General features: G+C 40.2%; 1 protein-coding gene across 5 annotated transcripts in view; it reads right to left on the reverse strand.

Annotated features, from left to right (window-relative positions):
* The window catches only part of LOC135932975 (ras/Rap GTPase-activating protein SynGAP-like), a 58967-nt gene that overhangs the window by 34354 nt on the left and 1363 nt on the right, over positions 1-23250 (reverse strand). For 3 of the 5 annotated variants that reach the window (XM_065470784.1, XM_065470785.1, XM_065470783.1), the window contains exons 2-5: positions 7098-7186; positions 6820-6941; positions 1742-1895; positions 65-163 (exon numbers count right to left, since the gene is read on the reverse strand). In XM_065470784.1, the coding sequence (XP_065326856.1) occupies positions 65-163; positions 1742-1895; positions 6820-6941; positions 7098-7142 (420 nt within the window). In that variant the 5' untranslated portion in view covers positions 7143-7186. Of the gene's footprint in view, positions 1-64; positions 164-1741; positions 1896-6819; positions 6942-7097; positions 7187-18244; positions 18348-23250 lie in introns of those variants that run through there. The other 2 variants (XM_065470779.1, XM_065470786.1) reach the window with 2 other exon arrangements.

The following is a 23250-nucleotide window of genomic DNA, read 5'->3' on the forward strand; positions in this document are numbered from 1 at the left end:
AGTCAATCCTTTTCAGTGAGAGTGTAATACTAGGATGAAATATAATCTGTTCTACTGAATCTACCTTGTTGGGCTTGACAGCTCGTTGCAGGTTTTCGATCCATTTGTCTCTTTCTGAAGCTGAACGGCAGGCAAAACATTTTGTCCCTGAACTAGTCGTTACCTGTGGATAAAACATATCACTTTTTTGCGTTCATGATCAAGAAAGATTCCTTATAAAACTATAGTTAACAATGATTTTTATTTTTGATCATCTTTAGTGTTTTTCAATTAACTTAGTTCAGCTCATAGGACTTTTTGTTGGAATCTGTAACAGTACTTGTCATCGAGAAAGGGGCAAAAAACATTGTCAAGGCCACCAGTTGGGCACCCTCTTTCACTGGTGTTCCACTGACAGCGCCATGACACCACCAGAAACCTCAACTGTAATACCTGGCTCCCCGTTCTGCTTTTACCCCCCATGGCAGACATTTTTTAGCCCAGTTAGAGTCCTCCTCTTCTTCCAAAGCCTTTTACTGCTTTGCTCAGTCGCCTCTGAGTGACTTGATAACTTGTTGGAAGGCCTGTCCTTGATCCCCCTCATGCTCTTCAGGAAACTGGCTCACCTCATGGCCAGAGTTCCTCTGCATCCCACCTCTACAGGGGACACCTGAGTATGCCAGCTGTGTTGTTCTGCCTAGTTACCTCTCAGTGTTTCAGGTTTTTAGCCACATTTCTACACTAAGATTAGCCCAAAGTACATAAAAGTCTCTGCATGCGCACACACTGAGCTCTGCAACATCACAAATGGACTTTTGTGTCATTTTCTTATTTTATTTTTTTTTACTTCTCTCTAGTAACAGTTTTATTACATAACAAACTGAAATAAAGACAACTATGTCAATCAGGTTTCACTAATTCTAATTTGGGATTTTGCAAAAACTGCCTATATTTGGCTTTTTAATACATAGCTGCACCCCCACATGGTCTGACTTGCACATTATTAGCAGCTTTATAAACATGTAGAGTGGCCAAGACCATAAGGTAAATAATTTGTGTTCAGGTTCTACACGAAGGTCAGCTGCTATATGCTGATTTCAGGTTTATACGTCTATAATAAAGCAGTCTTTCCTCTGAGTACGTTCTGCTATCTAAGCTGAGGTCTAACATCTAGGCTGTCTGATTTATCCATAAACAGATGCTACATCTTACACAATCTCCATCAGTTTCTAATAGTAGAGTTAGCCCTCGTATCAAAACATATCGATTCTCCTGCAGCTGAACTGGCATGCTGTTGATGGAGAGAAAAACTTGCGCAGATCTGATCATTTCTGACTCACTAATTTGCGCTGCTCTTACATCATATATCATATCGGGTCACTTGTGAAATGTATTTGCTGCCCATGCTTATAGATCGCTTGCAGAACTTTACACTCCATTGGCACATTTCTGCAGCCTCGAGGTACTTAGTCCAGTTAGTAAATCTCGTCCTGGGTCTTCAAATTACTTCTTTTGTTTTTGTGCTTTTTGGTAACTGTGAACAGACCAAACTATCGATTCTCAGTTTCCAATTTTATATAATTAACTCAATTATTAAAGCACTAATTCCATAAACCACTGGGCCACCTCATTTTTCAAGTGAGGTGTGAAGTGGCTCTGTAGTGGCACCTGAATTGCGACATAAATACAGTGAGATAAAACAAATCCAGCAGCAGGGAGGTGAAACCACGGAGAGGGAAAAGGTTAAACAACCGCAACACACCTCAAAGCAGTACTCTTGTCCTAAAATGCTAGAATGGACGGGTTTGATTATGGCGTCTTCATCCAAAACTAGGTCCAAAGCCTCTGCGGCACTGCTAGGAGAAAGGAGGGACTCATGGGAGTGGGATTCTTTGAAGCTCTGCATCAAGCGAGTCCTAGAGAAGAAGAGGAAGATATTGACTTACTTTCAGAATTCAGATGTGATTATGGTGGTGTTTTCACACAATATGAGTCACTGTAGCTCAAACATCCTCATGTGTCACTCCTGCAATTTCAACACAATTATTTTAGATGTGATCCTTTTATAATGAGTTTATGGAAAAAGTAAACCACACCAGATTTTCAGTTCTTGCGTTTTCAGTTTGGTGTATTGACTTTGCTCATGTGACTCATAATGTGTATTAGGAAACGGCCTATACCAGCCCAGCCCGTGGTGTCGTCTGAAAATGCAGATATACCTTTAACTAAACTACAGTAACAAAAACTGAATTTAAAGGTCGATATTACCGTCTAGTAATGTAAATTCAAGTGCTGAGAAGCAGCTCAGCAGTGTGCACTCTAGTGCAGGTATAAAAACGCAGGGAGGATTATGGCTTGATCATGGAATAACCTTTGAAGAGGGCAGCTCTGTCAAAGAACAGAAAAAGTGGTGGAACTGAAAGCAGAAATGTGAAAGAAGCTGTCTTTAACAGGCAACAGAACTGGGAAAAAAATGGAGCAAGGAAAGGGATTTTGTTGCTTACAGTAATGGGAAAAGGAGGAAACCTACATATAAACTATTGTTTAACTTGCTGTGTGTGTTACCATCTCAACTAGTGAGTGGGCGCCTGTCCTTTTGGTTTAACTGTAGCTTTTCAGGCTGCAGCAAACAGAGACTGAATGAGAACCATTAAATTGATTTGCTGGCAGACAGACATTAGAGATGTAGAGGGCTATGGGCTGCTCTATAGTCACGACTGGAGGCTCAGTTTAGACTGAATGGTTAAACATTTTATTTTTAAATTCTGTAATTAAAAATAACACTCCTCGCTTTCTAGTTAGACGAGAACTGGAATTAACGGCTGCTTCCAAAGATATGGAAATAGATTTCCCAAAATGTCAATCTATTCCTGTAATGTTTTCCAAAACTGGCTTTGGTGATAGAAAAAAAAGTAAAATACAGTGTTTATAAAATCTTATTAAGCAAACACCTAGCTGCTCTCCTAACCAACAAAATCCTCGAAGGCTCGGTCATTAACCCTTTATATACTCCATGCAAGAAATAAGAGAAATACAGTGATTTTGAATGTTTTTGAGCTTTAGATATTGCTGCAGGCCAAAGCAACGTTAACCAGCTAATGAAAACTGAGATTTAGTCTTGCGATTTTTAAAGGTGTGTGCCTTTATCTCCTTTTTTCCTTTTGCATATCGTGGTATTGTGTCACTGTTTGTTGGCTTTTGACTGACAAACATTTCTGTACGGTTAAGGTTATATCGCCACATCGAGTGTGTTGTTGTGGGATTTGCATTTTGATGTGGACAGGGATCTTTTAAAAAAGAATGGGGAAAAATACCCATGTATTTGTGAACATAGCCTTAGTCAGAACGTGATCAAGCAAATGTCTCACAATGGAAGCTTTTCAAAATTAACTTTAAAGTACGATTAGCAAAAAATATGGGGTCTAACTGCGCCAAAAGTATGACTCAGCATGTAGTGGTGCTTTGAATGCACATACTTAGCGCAGCATTAGTTACGCAGGTCACACACATTTCATTTGATAGCTGTTATTGCAGTTACTACACATCTGCAAGCCACTTTGCAACCCACCTACATCCCAGCTTTTCCTTTCATGTTGTATCTTGCCTAATCAAAGTCATATCTGTAGTAACTGATGCCTGGAGTAGCAGTAACTGGTCCATACAGGAGTCTTGCTGCACATTATATACCAGGAGTCCCCAATCCCAGTCCACGAGGGCTGGTGTCCTGCAGGTTTAAGATGTGTCCTTGATCCAACACAGCTGATTTAAATGGATAAATTACCTCCTCAACATGTCTTGAAGTTCTCCAGAGGCCCGGTAATGAACTAATCATTTGATTCAGGTGTGTTGACACAGGATGAGATCTAAAACCTGCAGGGACACCGGCCCTCGTGGACGGGGATTGGGGACCCCTGTTATATACCCTTATGGAAGATCCCAGAGCAGAATCATGCTGCTATAAATATAAATTACTGCAACAGGAAGTAACAATCTTCTGACTATCCTGGTCCTGACTGAATGGATAATGATGCAGTAAAAGGAGAAGAGAAATTTAAGGCTGCATTTTAATGCTGATCAGAAGAGGAGTGAATCATCATGTTAAGGGAGCTGACGGTGCCATCGCAGAACGCAGGACATGGTAAACCGACTTGGCAGCAAAGGCCGAGCAGCTGCGTTGGAAAGCTAGAGTGTGAAGTTGAATGCTGTGGGTTTATTGCAAAGTCAACTTAACACTACTGAGTGAATTAAGTGTGTGTGGGCAGAACGCGGAGCAGGCTGTGAAGGCAGCTGTCTGAGGCAGCGGTGAACGGCTGTGGTTAGAGGGGAAAGGCAGACCGACCGAGGCAGACTTTAACCCCATCGCCGTTTAGGTCCCTCCACCACCTCCCCCTTCATTGCTGCCCCCACAGAAACCCTCGGCTTAATGCAAAACTTGCTTTAACATCTGAACCGGCAATCTGAATTTTACAACAGAGGATTTCTACCCGCTTTGCAAAAACGACACACTGATTATTTCTAGGATCGGTCAGCCACACCTGCCCTAAATGCATCTGTTACAGCATCTCCTGTAGTGAGAGCAAAGTGTAGTGTCAGCATTCGATTTTTACCTTCTTCCCCTCTACATCTTTGTACTTCCCATATGTGCATCGTGACTGGATTGTGTGAGGACTGCATAAAATTTTGATCACAATGCAAGCAAGAATCCATCGGGATGTGACCTCAGTTCAGAATGCAAAACAAGAAAAAGCTGCGGTGAAAGCCTCTAGAGCTGCAAGCTATTGCATCCCAACAAGAAAAATCACACTAGTGTCTCCACTGCAATGCCCAACGGATTTCAACACTACACTCATTTCAGCTCTATTTTCCTGACTTTGTGCTGATGAAAACCAGTGATTCTAATTGTATATACGAGCAGGCTTCTCATAGAGACATCTCAATAAAAAATACATGAGTATGAGTACATATTTAAATAAATGTGCATCTAATTAAGCTGCTATTGTTTAATCTTTTTGTGCAGACATAAAACAAACTGAACTAACAAACCTTTTCCATGTTGTGATAATACAAGCCTTCACCCCCTATTTATTTTCTGTTCATCTGTAATAAATCGCAGCTCAGAGAGCATCGTTGCAATGATTGGATAGACTGCTCTTCTATTAATATCACTCAAATGAAGATCTTTCGTCACTGGCTGAAACCATCTGTGAAGGTATCGCTAAAGGCAGCGTCCTTCTTTCAACGGGGCTCTGCTTTTGTGGCTGATAAGGAGCTACAGTGGGAGCAAAGGTTGTCGTGAGCTCCTCGGAGATTCATACACATTCTGGTTGAGCCACTTGAGGACAAACGTGTCCCTTTAAAAGCACAAAATAGATTTGTGATGAAAGGATTAATGCATATCTCTAATCAGGGTAACACAAATCTTAATGATTGCATGTGAGCATGACATGTGAGTAATAATCCGAAGCGCAGGTACGGCTGATTTAAAGACACCGGTTAAAGAAACGCCCTAAGAGAAGAGAAGAGCATTTCAATCAATGATAATGGATTTAATATTATCATGCATAGAGACCTATCATAGAATAGCCAAATAATGATGTCAGCATTGATGTAGCCAGTTCAGTGTTTATACACTTTTTGTCACCATTAAAGTTAAAACAGTCCCTTTTTTCCCCATGTTGCCTAAGCTATATTTGGAAGCTTTAAAGCCAGCGTGCAGACCCATTACTTTTTTCTTTTATTGATCTGTTGTCCTCCATAGGCCTTTTTCACAGCAGACATCACAGCTGGAAAAGTGAAAATACAAAAAAATGAAAATTAATAAGTGGCACACTTGAATAGAAGAGAGTCAAAGTTAATCTTACTGGAAATAACACCGACTTCTCCAGCTGTGATAAGTCAGACGTTTGCTGCAAAAAAGGCCCGTATAGATGAATCATTTACAGACGAATGGTTCTGGATGAGTGTTTGGACCAGGCGCCTAACAATAAAATGTATTTTCTGTTGGTTAGAGCTTGCTAACATTTTGGCAACTGGTCATTCATACCAGAGTAAGTAGGGCTGTAACAACAAAATCCCTGAGTTTACTGAAGTGACAATCACAGTTACAATCATTGTAACAGGCAATCTTAAAACCAGGTACTGACATTAGCAACTGAACGAAAAGAAGAAAAAAAAACACAGCTTTCAGGAAAAAAGTTAAGAGGTTTTGCCATTGTGATGTAAAGTAGCCACTGAAATAACACACAGTGCACAAAAACAGGATTGTCAGACACCCAAGAAAGAACAGATCTGATTGCTGATGGTTTAGCTCCCAAGCTCAGTGCATAAATGGACTGTATCCACTATCTTAGTGATGGCTATGATGCTGTTGAGCTCGTTATAACCAGGACGTTACTAATTCCACACCTGCCGGCGATATCTGCAGTCTATTTTTTTTCCCCAGCTTACATCAGCTAGCAGAAAACAATGTAAATGTTTGCAGCCTCTGGTTCTTTATATTCAGTTACGGTTTGTCTGTGCATCTTCGGCGTACTTTAACTTCCTTCAGCATTCAAATTCATGCTCTAATCTTTTTTTTATGTTTTGTTTTTGTCATATAATCAGTGAAATGGCAAAGCAGTAACTTTCCAGGTACTGCGAGTGCCTTTTGTCTCTGGATTACAGACCATTACCGTATCAAAAATTCTCTTTCAAACTGCAGCCTTGGCCTCCTCGGACTTTTCATTATGAATATTGGATGAACTGTGAGCACATCGTCGCTCTGAGGTAATAATATTTAAAATCTGGAATGGAGAGCAATGGACAGATCACAACCTGGAAATATATATTACGATTACTTACCTTTCTTGGTCAGCACTACGAAACCGGGGCAAAATCATCTGTCTGAAGCTGCTGGTCCGGTCAAGCTTGGGCTGACTTTTTGCCCTCTTGATGGAACCCTTCAACCTTCGATTGAGAAAGCTCTAAAGATTTTAAAAAACAAAAACAGGAGGAAAATAAGTTATGGTTTTACAGTGGGAAGTTTACAGAGGAGCTAGCTACCCTGTGGGGTTTTCTACACAAGCATAAAGCTTACGTCACATACTTGAGCGTGCATTGTATGGTTTTATTGTACTTACCGGCTGTCTGAAAGGCTGTGGGGTCGTATTGGGAGGAGTTTCCATGCTTGACTGTCTTGCAGAGGCAAAACTTGCCCTGCGAGATTGGTCTATGAAGAAAAAGTGCCAAACAAAAGCAGCAAGAATAATAGAGTTAAACAAATAAGAAATGGAAAAGACTGAAACCTTCAATAAATGCAGGTGCATAACTTGAACACAATAAATAAATAAATGCTGAGACTTTGTGGGGATATCAGGGATTGAAACCAGTAAGAATTTTGTAATTTTAAACTTACATCTACTTAGTTCTAGCCATTTAAATTTATCACTTATCATGTCTTTAAATTTGGTAGTATTTACATACACATTCAGTTCAATATTTATGTCAACCAATGTTAAGGCAACTCCAGCTAGTACAATCTCGCAGCCAGTTCTGAGATAAAGAGTTGGATTATCACATTTTTATTTTTTTCCAGGCTTAAATATTTTATGTATCAACTCTGCCAAAATAGAGGAAATTTGCTAAGAGTTAAGAGATCTCAATGGAAATTAACTGTGTTGGCAAACTACTCTACTCAAGCACGATAGTGAAATTCTGCATCAGCATGATGCCGTGAAAGTAACTAGAGGAATGATGACTTTGATCCTGTAATAATGAGAAAGAAGAAACAAAATGCAACAAAACATCAGTAAAATCCTGCATAATGCTTAAATCAATCAAGCAGTTATGACTTTAATGATTTTTTGTCCTTTTTTTTAACTAATTTTTATCCTTTTATTGTTACATTTTGTTTCATTCTCTCTGAGGTCACAATACAGTTAGTTTTCCATTAGTTAGAAATGTTTTACTGCTTTCACAACAAATTTCCTACTCATAGCTTGCGTCATTACCTTGCAGCTGCCACTTCAGTCCCATCAAGAAAGGAAAACATCATCAGAAAACACTGACAGAACACACATTATTAGCAGGCCAGATACCAGCACAGAGAAGTTCAAGCTGAAGAACACCAGCAACAAGAACATACATCTACAGCCCCCCCGAGAAAAACACAAAAAACAACACAGTGTCTGAAAAACAACTGCATGCCCAAACAGATATTCATCATCAGAAGGGAAAACTTTTTATATCTAATGCCAGTGGAAAATGACGCAAAAAAAGAAAAAGAAACCCTGATGTGAGAACTATATTCGGAGGAAGACCCACACTCTGATGAGTCATCTTGAAACCCATGGTCTTGATTTGACTTTAGGCTAGTAGCAACTGAGGAAACATGGTGATGAATCTATAAAAGTATATGCATCTATCTTTGAGGCTTTCTCTGCACGAGTGTGTGTGTGTCTATGTGGTGACCTGGAAGACAATTCCAGTGCAGAGGAGCGTGAGGATCACAGAGTACGAATATATCCATCCCACATTATCCCCATCTTTAAATATGAACGACAGAAATCTGAGGTATTCATTAACTGTTCAATTTCCTCAAACACCAAGTTAAAATAGTAACTGTGGGAAAAACTGGAACACTGATCTCACGATAACACTCACATAATACAGAATCAGTAACCAGTTTGTTGGATTTCATCTGACCGCAAGGCCAAAATGTTTCCGTGTTTGCTGACACGGTCAGATTAAACTGGTCAAATTAAGATGCGTCAACTGTTTCCTTTACTTATGTGCAACTAATACCAGTTTACCTTTGGGATTATATGGAACTATATGATATTGGTTTTAGCACCACAGATAAATGCACCCTCTCCACAGATTATAATTAATGATATAACACCTTACCACCCACCATAAAATGTGACGCAGCATTAAAAAAAAAAGCCAGTCAAGGACACAGATCGAGAATCCCAGCTGTGCACAAAAACAGCCAAGCAATGAGGCAATCAAGAACAACCAGACTTTCCAATATTTCCTCTATTTGCTCTTTCTTTTACTGACTGCAGAATCTCAATCAAATCATATCTATAGTCTGAAAAAAGTGGGTTATTGAACAGTTTCTGATACATAAACTGGAAATAAACAACAATCCAGTGAAATTTCCATCTTTAGCCTGTGAGGATAACAGTGTGTGGATTGTGATAGACTACTGGTTTTACAATAAACCATCAGAGTTTTCAAATAAGAGGCTAAATCATTTATAAATGTATTATAAGTGGCTGTCTATTTACATCATTACTAACCAGAAAAATTCAAGGAATGGACACAGTCTGACATCGACGAGTTAAAAAGACTTAAATCTGTTTTTTGCATGTTAATCCAGATCAGGATTGTCAAACTCAATTTATATTGTGGGCACATACCCATACATTGATCTTAAGCACTAAGTACACTAGTGTGTGGGTGGAGTCTTTAACAACAGAAAAAGCTGCAAAACATGAAAATAGTTAAAAGTTTAAAATCTATGCACTTCTTCGCATTTTCCAAAGCCTTCAAGCATGCCAGTCTTTGCCAGTAAAGGAACAAACAGTTTGGACCTTAGCTGGCTTTTTCTGTGCTGCGTAACCTAGCTAGTACCTAGCTGTTCCTGTAACACATTTTCTATAGTTAACATGATAATGTCACCATCTTTAATTCCATTGGCCACTGTAATCATACATAGAAAATCTAATGTCTTGACCGCCCTATCTGTAAGTTAAATATCAGGCAATGGCCTATAACTGGTTAGCTTTAGCTAAAAGAAATAAAACAAGGTCGCTCTATTCAAAGGTTACAGGCCATAGCTAGCAAATACTCTGGAACATAAACCTCAATAGAAACCACAACATTCAGTTTTTAAAATCTAAACAAATTACTTAATCTATATTTTGTTAATCTGATCCCAAAAGGTACCTTCCCCAACTTCGCTAACATCTCCAAAGCTGTTTTAAGGCAGAATAAAGCTAGCATGTTTCCCTCTCTCTGAGTCAAGCAGATGCTAATCACCTCCTGGCTATTGCAACAATCACACCATACATATGATATCACTTATATATATATATATATATATATATATATATATACAGTCTTCAGATAATAGGCTGCTTGTGTACCTTTATCTTATGTGCAAACCTTTGGGAGTACAATCTATATTTAGCTTTTCATCATGTCCCCAAGAATGAAGGTTTTTCTTAAAAAAAAAAAAAAAAAAAGCAATCACATTTTCAGCTACTGTTCAGCCTTTCACAAGTGGGAATGAGCCATGTCAAAAGCTACAATACGGCCCTCAAGTGAGCCCAGGTTGCACAATACAGTCATATTCCTTTTTATATGCATGCATTCTTTTAAGCTAGCTTCAGAGCGTCCATATGTTTCACAGCACATAATAAAACGTGATCGTGTTTCATGTTCACAGTCACTCTGCTGTTCTATTTTTGTCTCTGATTGATCTGCTGGAGCATTTTATTTATTTATTTATTTTTCCTTTAGAAGTTACCCATTACCCACGGGAGCCCTTTTTTCTTCCCTTTGCAATGCAGAATCAAGACACTCTGTCATCCTATGATTTCCTCACTCCCAAAGCCTCTAAATAGGCGACTCTCCAGGTTCTATTCTGAATCCCAGCTAATTGTTTGGTATCCATGGAAACAACTCCAAGGGCTTCTACTTGAACTGCAGAAGATACGGGCACACAACTGCACAGTAAAGATGATGAAACACACCAACACGCAGCACAACGCATCAGTTTCTCCCGACAGACGCGTGAGAAAAATGCTCGGACCCGTCGGCCCGACCACGAGGGATGGGCGGGAGTGGATATCTTCTTCAATCGTTGTGGGGCCGAATCCCAACTCTGCCTCGCGTCTCAGCGCGAGAGCAAATGGATCAAATGACCAAGCAAACAAATATTTAGGTTGTATTTTCACCTGCCACTGAGAAAGTCACCTGCAGCATGCAGTGATCTAAGGAAACGTGACATATCAGAACACATGGATGCGTTCGCATCGGCTATTCTGAATGTAAATTGCTGTCAGGACGGAGTGTGTGGGTGGCAACAGCCTCTAGCTAACTGTGATACAGAGAGAGAAAACAGAAAGAGGAAGACTGCGAGTGGGTGTTGGAGAAACATACTCAACCTTTAGCATGTATATCTCTATTAATACATATCTGGAAACTTTGCTTTTTTAGAATCATTTGCATAAAATCATTTTCAGGTAATAATCCCCCCCCCACCCTCAATCAGGTGTGAAAGCTGATGTATATAATAATGAGTTATCCTTGAAACTGACTGATCACGACAGCAATTTAACAATTGTGATTTTTCTGCAGATGTCTACACACACACACAAAAAAGATCAAAACTCTGTTGATTCCAGAAAACCCACCAGTTCACCAAATCCATCAAATCAGCATTAGCTGAAACAATGATGCCGTCACAACAGGCAACCTCACTAATCCTGTGTCTCATGCCACCTTACATAATAGGACACTTCAAAAAACACTGGACCGTAGCATTACTGGTGCTCAACAAGACTGAGGGGCTGCAGCAATGCCAGAGCCTCTAATTCTCCACAGAAGGTGATTTGAGGTAAACACTAACATTAGCATGCTTTCACTCATAATGACAATGCTATCTTGTCAGATGTTTGCATCCTAGGATGATAATATTAGCTATAATGAGCACTCTAATTAGACACTAGACAACTGTTTTCCCCTCACTGAATCTGTTTTCTTGCTTTTAGCCTAAATAGAGGATGGGATGCACACACACACACACACACACACACACACACAAGCCCGTTCAGCTATCTTAGTGAGGACCTTCATTGACATAATGGTTTCCCTAGCCCCTTACCCTAACCCTAACCATTAAAAATGAATGCCTAACCCTAACCCTTACCCTAAACCTAACCATAACCTAATTGTAACCCTGACACCAAAACCACATTTTGAGCATCAAAAAGGCCTTCAAACTTGTCACAAGTGACTGTTGGTTCTCACAAGTATAGTAGAATGCAGATTTCGGTCCTCACAAAGATAGCTAGACAGGAACACACACACACACACAACTTACTCGCTGCTAATTAGAGCTAACTCCAATATACAGTGAAGCTCGTTAGTTTTAAAGGTATTTGGTCATAAACCTTTCTATTTCTGATGATGATACCTGCATGAAAAGTTAGGGGACTGTCAAAGTTTAGTAGTCCCTTCCCTTAGATGAGAAAAAAGAAAATTCAGAGGATCACCAAAGGCAGCTGCAGTAATTACAGTCTGTGGAGCTCAAATCTTCACAGCAATCAGTGTAATGAGAGGCATAGCGCTAGCATGTTAGCTGAAGGCTGGTATCAGATCTGCGCAGGTACCCTGAGATGAGGTATTCAATCAGTATCAAGCAAAAAACTGAGTCTTTACCTAAAATAATACCATAATTAGTTCCTGGTTTTTGGCTGTAATCAAACAAAAAGAAGAAGAAAAAAAGACAGTCCTAAGACTCAACGTGAGGAGGTTTTCACACATATTATAAAAGCTGTTAATAGCCCCTCACAGTTTCATTCGTTCGTAATGTTATTTTAGAGTTTGTGTCTCTGAAGCGCACAACTATGACTCAAAAATAAATAAATAAACAAGTTAAAGTATGGCTCAAATTCCCACAGACCATAGCAGAGGAAAATGTAGGTTTCAGGGTTATGTAGTCGAATACAAACACAATGCAGAAAACATATTGTGCTCGATTTATGTAGGTTAAATAAAGTCAACAGGTTTATAAAACTGCGTCCTCTTTGTTATAAAAGTTTTCAAAAATCAGTTTAAGACAATTAAAGTGCTTTTGATTTTAACACCTTCCCATAGTTTCTCCCTCTGACGGGAGAGAGTATAATCACTTCTGTTCGTTTGTTTGTTAGCAGTCTGCACTATTTTTTAACTTCACAACAATATACCAGGCCTTAGGGGACATGAGTACCTAGGTTGGCTAAGCTTGACCTTCATTGTTAGCACCCAATGAAGGTCACCTTGAAAAAAAGCATTTCTTGAAACCATATCGAGTAATATGTCATATGAAAGGGCATGGAGAGAGCTGCGCAACACACTTTTTATTTTTTCAATATGACGCCCTACAACGTCACAATATCAGCATAACAGGCCACGGTGAGCATGCTGTAATAAAAACATCATAAAATAGTATAGCTCTTGGCCTTCAGGGAGAGTTGCTCTCTCTCTCTTGTTAGTGTATCTCTATTTTCAAGCAGGATAAAAATCCACATTTATGCTGCTACGTTAGACGGCGTTTGAGGCCTACGTCTTTCCACGATGTCGGCGGTGCCGTCCGGTTTGTCCCGGAGTGACAGCGTTTCCAGTTCACACACACCAAATCTCGTTATGTGTGGTCTGGAGCATATGACAACAAGGAGGCTCCGGTGACTCACAGACCGGGCCTGCTGGGGCAGATGTCGTTTTCATGTCATATGGAAGTCTCCGTAATTGCCATATTCCAACGAGTAAATACTGCCATGTCAACAACCAACCCGTGATTATGCCATGGGAAGTTGCTCTTTTTATGACAGCTCCGAGTACCCATAACGTAAGCCAAACTGTCAAGGTAGCTGCAGTTAATCCTACCCTAATGGTAATGTGACAATAGGCTCAGCAAACTATGGATTAAGATTTCATCACTGTCTATTAAGTTCAAGTGAATAGAAGTTTTGTACATTTAATAACTCATAATAACCAAATATATGTTTTACAATGTCTGACAGTGAACCCTTTAGACAGGTCATGACTTTCACTGTCAACAGCAATGAAGTGGTTCAGATAGTCTATAATATGATACACAACTTTATAATTCAGTGAAACAGCTGGCCGGTATTTTATTACAGGGGCTGTGGTTGAGCATGCTGATTGGCTGAGGTCTTTCTGTATGGCGTTTCTATGTTCTCCCTGCGCCTGTGTGGGTACCTCCTCCCTAAGACGTGCATGACAGGTGAACTTGTGATTCTGTACTGGCCGTAGGTGGGGATGTGAGAGCGTGCGCTTGCCTGTCATTCTGAGTTAGCCCTTCAGGGAGTATCCTGGCTCTATGACAGCTGGGACAGGCTCCAACGAAGAAACAGTCTGGATGTTGTTGCATGTCCCGTACATCTATATGCATATTGGATTTTCCAGCTACATCAGTGATAACTGTCTTTAATCCAGGTTACAGTGAGATTTGCACATATACAAACATATTCAGTACAGTGCATAAGTCTTGAGCCATCCCTCATTTCTTTACATTTTAACTTTGTCGTAGTTTTTTAAAGTTTTTCTTTTGACACCTGACCATTTTCAGATGAATTATTTTTTTGTTGTTAAGCCACTTAATGCTGACCTATGAATCACAAAAAGGCACCTAACTCAAGAAATGAACCAGTGTTGTGCTGAAACATAAACAACTTTAAAAAACCTATTTTCAATTGTATCTTTACGCACTTTGTTACAATTAGCCTGTTACAAGAATCCTTTTTTTTTTCTTTCTTTTTTTTTTTTAAAAAACACGTCTTAGGCAAATATAAGAAAAATGTCAAGCTTGACAGGCATCAATTTTTATTTTTTTCACCAACAAGGTGATTCTCAGAGAGCCATTATCTGAAAACTTGGTGTATCTCAGAATGGTATGCAGTGTGTCCTTAAATCAATTCAGATAACTGGACAAAGAGGACAAAAGAAGAAGTGTCAGGCCTAAAAAAACCTAATCTCTAGCAGATGAACAGTTTGGGGGGGTGGGGGGGGGGGGGGGGGGGACGCAAAGACCTGAGACATAGATCTGGTCCTTCAATTCAGCCATGTACTGTTCACCGAAGCCTCATCAGACATGGTCTCAGTGAAACAATGGCTGTGAAGAAGCCATTCTTAAAGAAGGGAAACCAGGGGAAAAAGGCTGAGGTGTGCCAAATTTTACAACAACTGGACATGAGAACAGGTCTGATGGAGTGGTTCAAATCTACATCAATGCAAACAGAAGAGCTCAGAAAAGGCGCAACAATGAGTGTACAGTCCTGTGTAAAAAGGTGGAGGCTCTGTCATGGTTTGGGACTGCATTTAAGCCAGTGGTGTTGGGGATCTTATTAAAATTGATGGCACCCAGAAAGGTGCTGTCAGATTTTGATTCAACATGCAGATCAAAATCTCCCCAGAGCCTGAACCTCAGGATTATTGAAGCAGTGTGGGACCATCTTGATTAAGAACAGAACAAAAGGCAGCCAACACCCAAAGAAGAGCTTTGAATGTCCTTCAAGAAGCATGAAGAACTATTTCTGAAGACTACTTGAAGAAATTACAGGAAAGCTGTCTGAGAGAGTTCAGGCTGTGTTGAAGAATAAAGAAATGCAAAATATAAAGAAATGAGGGTTGGCTCAAGATCTTGTACAGTACAGTAGAACATCGTCAACCTGACTTCACAAAAAAATAATTCTTCCATTTCAATTTCGGTGGTATGAAATATAAATTAGTGCTGTCAGCGTTAATCTCGTTAAAATGACGCATTAACGCGGCAAATCTCCGTTAGCGAGTTAACGCGGAATCGCCCCGTGCGTGGGGCTGCACGCTGCATTAACGTCATATTAACAAGATTAACCCTGACAGCACTAATATAAATAAAAATTATACATTTTTAAAAAAATGATCTTATATTGTTACATCAATTATCCTAAAAATATAACGTGAGAAGTTTTTATACCACAACGCTTAGAAATTTGTTATGAAAGATTTTAGAAATGTTTTTTAAAATACAAACTTGAAAAAAAATGTATTCAAATGTTCAACTGGTGAAATGCATCTCCCTCTACATTACAGTTTAGGGCAAGGGTTTGTGATTCTAGTGAGAAAACAACATTCTAATACAATTAAGTCAAATTGTTTTTGTTTAAACTAGTAAAACTGGTAAAATATAAACTAAAAAGGATTAAAATCACATTGAAACATGCAGCCTCATTAAAGTGAGTAATTTAAGAACGAGTCAAAGTGTTGATGTATCTGAGATTCTCTCTGCGCCCGTATGATGAAAGTAAACGCAACTTTGTTCATGATGGCAGAAAAACTTCACTTTGTTTTTTTTAATCACTTCATTACACTCTTGTTTCAAGTGTCAGATTATAGTGTTTAATCCAGTAGTATTTATGGCTTTTTCCAGAAAAAATAGGCAGCTGAACAGGCTATGGGCATAAAGGCATTAACTATAATATATAAGAAGAAATAGAAAAATATAAGAAAACTGCTTGCACGGCTCATTAACACAAGAAGCAAGTGAGAAATGTATTTTAATTTATTTGAGTTTATTTTGTGTTCATTTGTATGAACTGACTCTTCAGAGCCAGTGTTTAACTCCTAAACGCCAAGTACGACCCATGGTTCATCCACCATTGTGAATTCGAGCAGCGTCACAGGTGCTGAAAAGCAAACACAGACGGTGTAATGAGTGTAGAAAGTTAAGGCCATTCATTTACAGCAAGCTGTCCAAACAATCATCCTGCATGACTGACAGGAGCAAAACCTCGCAGCATCAACTCTGTGGCTCTTTGACAGCCCGGCAGCCTTGCCCCAGGAGGTTTGACACGGTTTAAGTGTGAGCAGTGATTTACCAAACACAGAATGACACGGGAGATGGCGAGCGCAGAGAGGCACAAACTGCTGGCATTTAGAGAATCAGATACTTAAGTATTAAGTTCTGAAGTGCCCGCTGCACTTAAATTTGAAGTGAGAAAACATTAGGGCTGTTTAAGAGACTTAAAAACCCTTTCGAGCGAAGACCCAAAGATGACGGTCTTACTAGCTCGGTTTCATGAGCCCAGCACGTACACCCAAAAGACCGAGATGCTTTAAATTCAACACGCCTCACAAAAATGTGGACAGCTGGCTTTATTCTAAGTAGAAAAGCGACACCTCTGACTCTTCGGAGCCACTCTGCTTCTAAGTTTAGAAGCAGCACTGTAATCAAGGAGAAGTAAAACGCACAGAAGAGCTGCAGGATGAGAGAGGAGAGGTGGGTGGAGGGGTTGAGGAAGCAGGGGCAGTGTGGGAGCGAGGGAGCCACGGGGAAGAACCTGCGATCGGCTTGAAAACTGGCAGATATTTCTGGAGAAACACGAAGAAAGCGTCTCTGAGTATTCTGCAGTGTAACCACTACTTCTGAAGGCCAAGACAGTACTGTATAAAAATGGCCTCTGAGCGGAGGAAGGCACAAGAACAGTAACCCGAATAAACAATCTAAAGTTGCTCTCCATCACGTGTGTGTTTTCTGTCTCTCTCCTGCCTCGTTCCTCCCTCTGTGTGTGTGTGTGTGTGTGTCTACTAGCCAGGGGAAGTGTGGCCTAGTTACCATAGGAACATGTTCGCAGCTTGTGCACTGCTCTCTATCCAACTACCTCCGTTTTTGCTAATGTATTTAGAAGCTTTAATGCTATGCTTGTAGATGAACAGATCCAAATTAAAGAGCTGAGAACAAAGATCAAGAAGCAATGTGGATACCGCTCTTGATACCGACCCCGCTAAGATATTATATTATTTTGTGAAAGCACACATCAAAAATGAGGCGATTCTCAAAAACCATCCCCCCTACAGTTACCTCTGACCGCCCCTTGTTTCTTTTGTTTCTAACATGTTTTTTTGTAGGCCTTAATGTCGAAAGCAAAGACAACAGCTTTACACACTGCGCCGACTAATAAAATGATTTCTCTCCCCGTCCCTGAAGGGAGAAGAAATGACTGCTTTCATCTGGGGAGGTAAAGGGAGCACAGTGAGGAGGAAGGAGGAATGAATCAAAGCTGGAGTAAAAAGGCAAATGGCGCTATCAGACCTAGAGGATGTCAAAATAAAACTCGGAGCGCGGCTCAGACGGTGAGTGATGCTCCAGTGGAGGATCGAGTGGTTTAAAAAAAAAAATCATCAATGTGCTGAGGTACTTTTGTAAATCTTTACAGTGCTGAAAAGGATTGGGAAACCATGGCAGAGGAGGGAAAAGAAAAAAAAAGCAGGGCGGCACATCTGAGGCTAGTGCATGTTAAACCCTTCATTAACCACTAGCAACAGCAGTGTTGATGCATTTCAGAGAGAACAGAAGACTAAGGGGGAGGAAGGGGGACATAGAAAAACATATATAACAGATAAAAACCTTACTGGACCATGACAGACTGGAGAAGAGGCTAAGAAATGACAATACGCAAAGCTGACGACGGAGAAAAAAGGAGACTTTGACTGGGTCTCGGCTAAACTGACTCACTTGGGGTTAAAACTCCAGGTCCACCACCACAGCAAGCCTCCGCTTGACCAACCAACCCAAACTGACTCTGATGGGGCAGCCACGTCTTTGAAGATGTGTCCATGCAGCTATATGGCACAGACACAAGTAGAGTTTTCCCTTTAGTTTTTGACATCAGTGAACTAACAATCCCCCAACCCCAAAAAACACAACAATGACAAAAAGTTTTAAAAACAACCGTAGGAAAAAACGTGAACCCGTTATTGTGCCTGAAAATAACGGTAGAGCAACGTTAATAGAGAGAATGTGTCAAACTGTACAAATCAAATAAAGAGAAATGTAATTTTATAGATAGTAGTAAACAGCGCTGAATGTGGAGTTGAAATGACTTTTTACTGTGCAGTAGGTGGAATCGTTCTTCATCTGCATGGTATGAATGTCTTTGAGGTTTCTGTAGATAAAATGCTGCTGTAGACAAACAGCAGCGGGAACTTATCTTTCAGGAAAAAAAGAAAAAAAAAACAGATGTTTAGCTGTATGACTCAAATGCAATAATATGAGAGGTACCATCTGGGGCTGCTGCGGAGCATGCGAACACACAAACTTGTCCATGTCATTAAAAAGATATTCGTTTTTGGGCTGCAAAGCATGGCATGAGCTTCTTCTTCATCCACCCCATCAGATCTGCCCTTTTTTTTTTTTAGATTTGCAAGCTAAATGTCACGATGCTGCAGAGCCACAAGCAGCTTCCATGATTAATTGATAAGCGTTCCTACAGACATGGATCCCCTCCAGGTGTGGTGGAAGAAGTATAAAAATGTCCTGCTTTGAATGATGATTTGTTTCTGATATGATTTCTCCAACAAAAAGTTCAATTTCCTGCTTTTAAATTCCCTAAAAGGACATTTACGGTAGCTGCCTCTTAAAAAAAAATCAAGTATCAATGAATATGCTAATGTGCTTTTTTGTTTTGTTTAAAAGGTTAAAAAAACATACTGGATATAACACATCATATTTTCAGTATTTAACAAATGAAGGCTTCAGATTTTCGCATCATACTCAATTTAAGATGCTTACCGGAGCAGGGTTGACCTCCAAATTACACAGAGAAAGAAGCTTAAACACACAATTTTAGCTGAACCCACCTTAAACAGATGGATGTGAAAGAAAAAAAAAACCCTGAAGCTATACTTTTCTGTACAGTGACAGTTTGTCATCCAAGAGATAAAAAAAAAGTGAGTGGATGGGGTTTGCCCACATTTTTTTTATTTTTATTCCTGCTTCTTAAAATAAAACTCACATTACAGGCGAGATTTTTGCAGTCATTTTAAAAGTTTTAAATAAATATTCTATGACATCAGGAGAGTCCTAATCAGGGCATCTGACTGATTCCTAAAATACAGCTGTATGAGATGCTAACGAGGTAGACTGCCCACAGAAATCTGAGGTGGGTTATGGCTTTAGTCACACTAGAGCAAAAATAGAATGGCAACCAAAAATAAATCTCTGGTTCTTTAGTGATTGCGTTGCATTTTTTCTACATTCGGCACCCAGTTGCATGCAGTTGCAGTTACTAACAGACCACCGTGCAACACCCTCGATCCCTGGGCAACCACTTTGGATTGCAAGGTGAGGCAACCTGTTTCTGAATAATTTTGATCTGACTGCAATCACTCTCAGATTGTCAAACATTTGCAGATAATCACCATCTAATCTATAAGCACAGACCTTTCTCACTCACTGTGTTTATACACCTCTCTGCATTTAATTATCACTTATTATTAATTTCTGGCTCTCTTCCACAGCACGTCGTCACCGCCAACCGGTCGCAGCAGATGGCCGCCCCTCCCTGAACCTGGTTCTGCTGGAGGTTTCTTCTTGTTAAAAAGGAGTTTTTCCTTCCCACTGTCGCCAAGGGGCTTGCTTATAGGGAGTCATATGATTGTTGGGGTTCTCTATGTTTTCTCTGTACTATTTATAGGATCTACCATACAATATAAAACACCTTGAGGCAACTGTTGTTGTGATTTGGCGCTATATAAATAAAACTGACTTGAATAGATTGGCAATGTGTTGCAATCAATGTGAGTCAGTGTGAGCCGATGAGCACGATTCATCTGTGCAATAGGGGATAAAACTGGTTGCCAGCTGATTGTGTTCTGGATATATTCCTATATAAAAACAATGTTGCTGAGCAGCTATATCAGTTCACAGCTACTTTATGTGTTTCTACAGGAATTTCTTCATTTCTGTTTCAAGTCTTCACCAAGTTAATTACCCCATTATCACAAACAGATTGCATTTAATTGCCAACTTGACCTTATTCAACTGCAAATTGAAAGCAGACTGAGTACATCTCATTGTTACATCAAGGGTGGGAATGAAATAGCAAAGTCACTTTGAAGACTGGCCGCAGACTGGTCAACGTCTTCAGAGCAACCATTGCAAAGGCAACAATATTGCAAGTGATTGCACACGGTCGCAATAAGTTGTCGTGCCGCAGTTTCCAACTACTGTTTCCCCTAGTGTGACTATAGCATGCCTCCAGTGTCTGTAAGAGAAGAGATTAAGAGGAGAAAAATGTGGGGACAGAGTTGAGGGGCAGTTCTGCGAGAGCAAACTGATGAGTATTATAAGGTATTACGTTGTCAGACTGTGTTAAGTTGGAGGAGAGGCTCAGGATAGGAAAGAATTACCAGAACCAGAAAAATATCTCCTCTTTTTTCTGTTAGCTGGCTGAAAAAAAGAAGAGGATGAGAAATAAATCCATGGCCTGAGGCAAAAGAAAACAATTTGAGAAAATTGCAGGACAGGATCTCATTGACAAGACTCCCTACTTTTTTTTTTCAGAGAACATTCAGCTAGACTGTCAAAGCCTTGCTGTCCTTGGCAGCAAGAAGAAGCCCCCTCTGTGCATTGCATTGAAGATGGCTGAAGAACAGCAGAATTACGAAGGAAACTTGGTACTGGAGCAGAATCAGCTCTTTGCCGGCTGTCGGGCTCCCGGCTGACAACTGTGACAGAGTGGCAAGGAGTCCAGATTCTCAACAGTTCATGAGAAATTGAGAAAGATTAATAGACGTCCGTGATTCACGCCTTTCTATTTCAGCTAAACTAACAAAATAATTTCTGGAGGAGATGTAGGAGATAGGCGTTTCTTATGGAGATACCCATTTCATATGGAGGAGGATGAGGAAATCCTGCGAGGGACAATGAGTCAGACTGAGCCAAACTTATCTTGTTCCATCAAGTGTGCAGCCTTAGACATTTCATTAACTGAAGCACTGCTGTCTCCACTACATTATGCTTTTTGGTTAGGATGGGGAACGGTTTAAAAAGAGCCTACTGAGTGCAGAGACGGTGTGACATAATGGACCATGAAGATGATGGTCATTCACTGTCCCAACATCAATCTGTTGCCAGTAGAGATGGAGGAATACCAGCAATAAATGAAATCACTCATGCGTAGTTTGGCAAATCATCTATTGCTCCCAACTACACATACTGAACCCAGTACAAAGTCCAGTGAAACTGGGACACTTGCTGGCAAATGCCATTTTGGCCTAATAATAGATAGTCACTAACACCAATGCTGTTATGTAACGAAACGAAACCTTGCCAAAGTTCTTGTTGTCATAGTAAACGGACTACCTGACAGGGCTAAAATAACCCAGTTTAATGATTTTGTTTTTTTCTATCTTTTAAAAAAAATAAAGACTGAGCTCTTTAAACTATCATTATGGATAACCTGCATCCCCTCCACAGTCCATGCAGGTGTTCAATGTGCAACACCCACAGATAGCTCATTAAGAAACTACAGGTGTCAGTGAAATTAGTGCAGGCAAAGTCTCGCTGACTCTGAAGTAGCTGACTGCCAAGAGAGAGCAGCAGGTTTGTGCATTCATTAAGATGGAAGTTCCCCTTAAAATAAAGTAAATTAATGAATCTTGTTTTTCTTAGTGTGGGGCACAAAGTGTTGAATGCAGCTGAGATACATTAGTACGTACAAAAAAAAAAAAAAAGTGCCTCGGGGAAAATCTCTAAAAACATGAGCTATGAAATTTAAACACTTATGAATAGTTTTTTTTCTACATTACATGTTATGAAGGATTTTCTTTCTACCAATCAGGAGGCTTCCTGGGCAAAACTACTGTCATATTTTAGTCTTGTTCCCTACAAAAAACATAGCAGACACTGAGAAGTTTGTACGCGCAAACCATAGACTGTATACAAAAGATGGACACAGTCTCTGGGTCTGTGAAGTGAAGCCAGCAGGGGGAGACTCAGCAAGAACATCTGGTTATATAGAAGTCAATGGGAACAGAACCTTTTGTCTCTCTTGATCTTTGACTACAGTAAATAGTTTTCCAATGAGCACACTGGCTCAGTTAGCACTTTTACCTATTAATGAATAAACATGATGTTCTTCTGCTACAAACAATGCCTCTATTAGAATGGAGGACAAAGCAGCGCATGCTTTAGGGCAGGGGTGCCCAATCCCAGTCCTCGAGAGCTACTGTCCTGCAGCTTTTAGAGGCATCCCTACTCCAACACAGCTGAATCAAATGGTTTGATTGCCTCTTCAGCATGCCATCAAGTTTGGCAAATGCCTGATAACAAGCCATTCATTTGATTCAGGTGTGTCGGAACAAGGATCCATCTAAAAGCTGCAGGACGGTAGCTCTCGAGGACTGGGATTGGGCACCCCTGCTTTAGGGCTTGTGAATGACAAGTTGCTACCAAATTAGCATGGAGCATTTCTCCAATTTCTCAGCCAGATCCACCACTCACTCCTCGTGTTCATAACACCAGGGTAGTGATGGCAAAAATGCTCAGCCTGAGGCATCGCGACAGATCACTAACAACCAGGAGGCAACACTGAGCTTTTATATACAGTCTCTGGTGGCACAATAAGTGGGTACTAGGGATACTGACAGCATGTTGCTAATTTAGAAGGCGGTGTACTACATGTAGCGCTTTAGCCTTAGCTTATATTTTGAGTGGTCCCTAACCGCTGCGAATACCAG

Source organism: Pelmatolapia mariae, linkage group LG22 (assembly GCF_036321145.2).
Source record: "Pelmatolapia mariae isolate MD_Pm_ZW linkage group LG22, Pm_UMD_F_2, whole genome shotgun sequence".
In the NCBI taxonomy this organism is placed as follows: domain Eukaryota; kingdom Metazoa; phylum Chordata; class Actinopteri; order Cichliformes; family Cichlidae; genus Pelmatolapia; species Pelmatolapia mariae.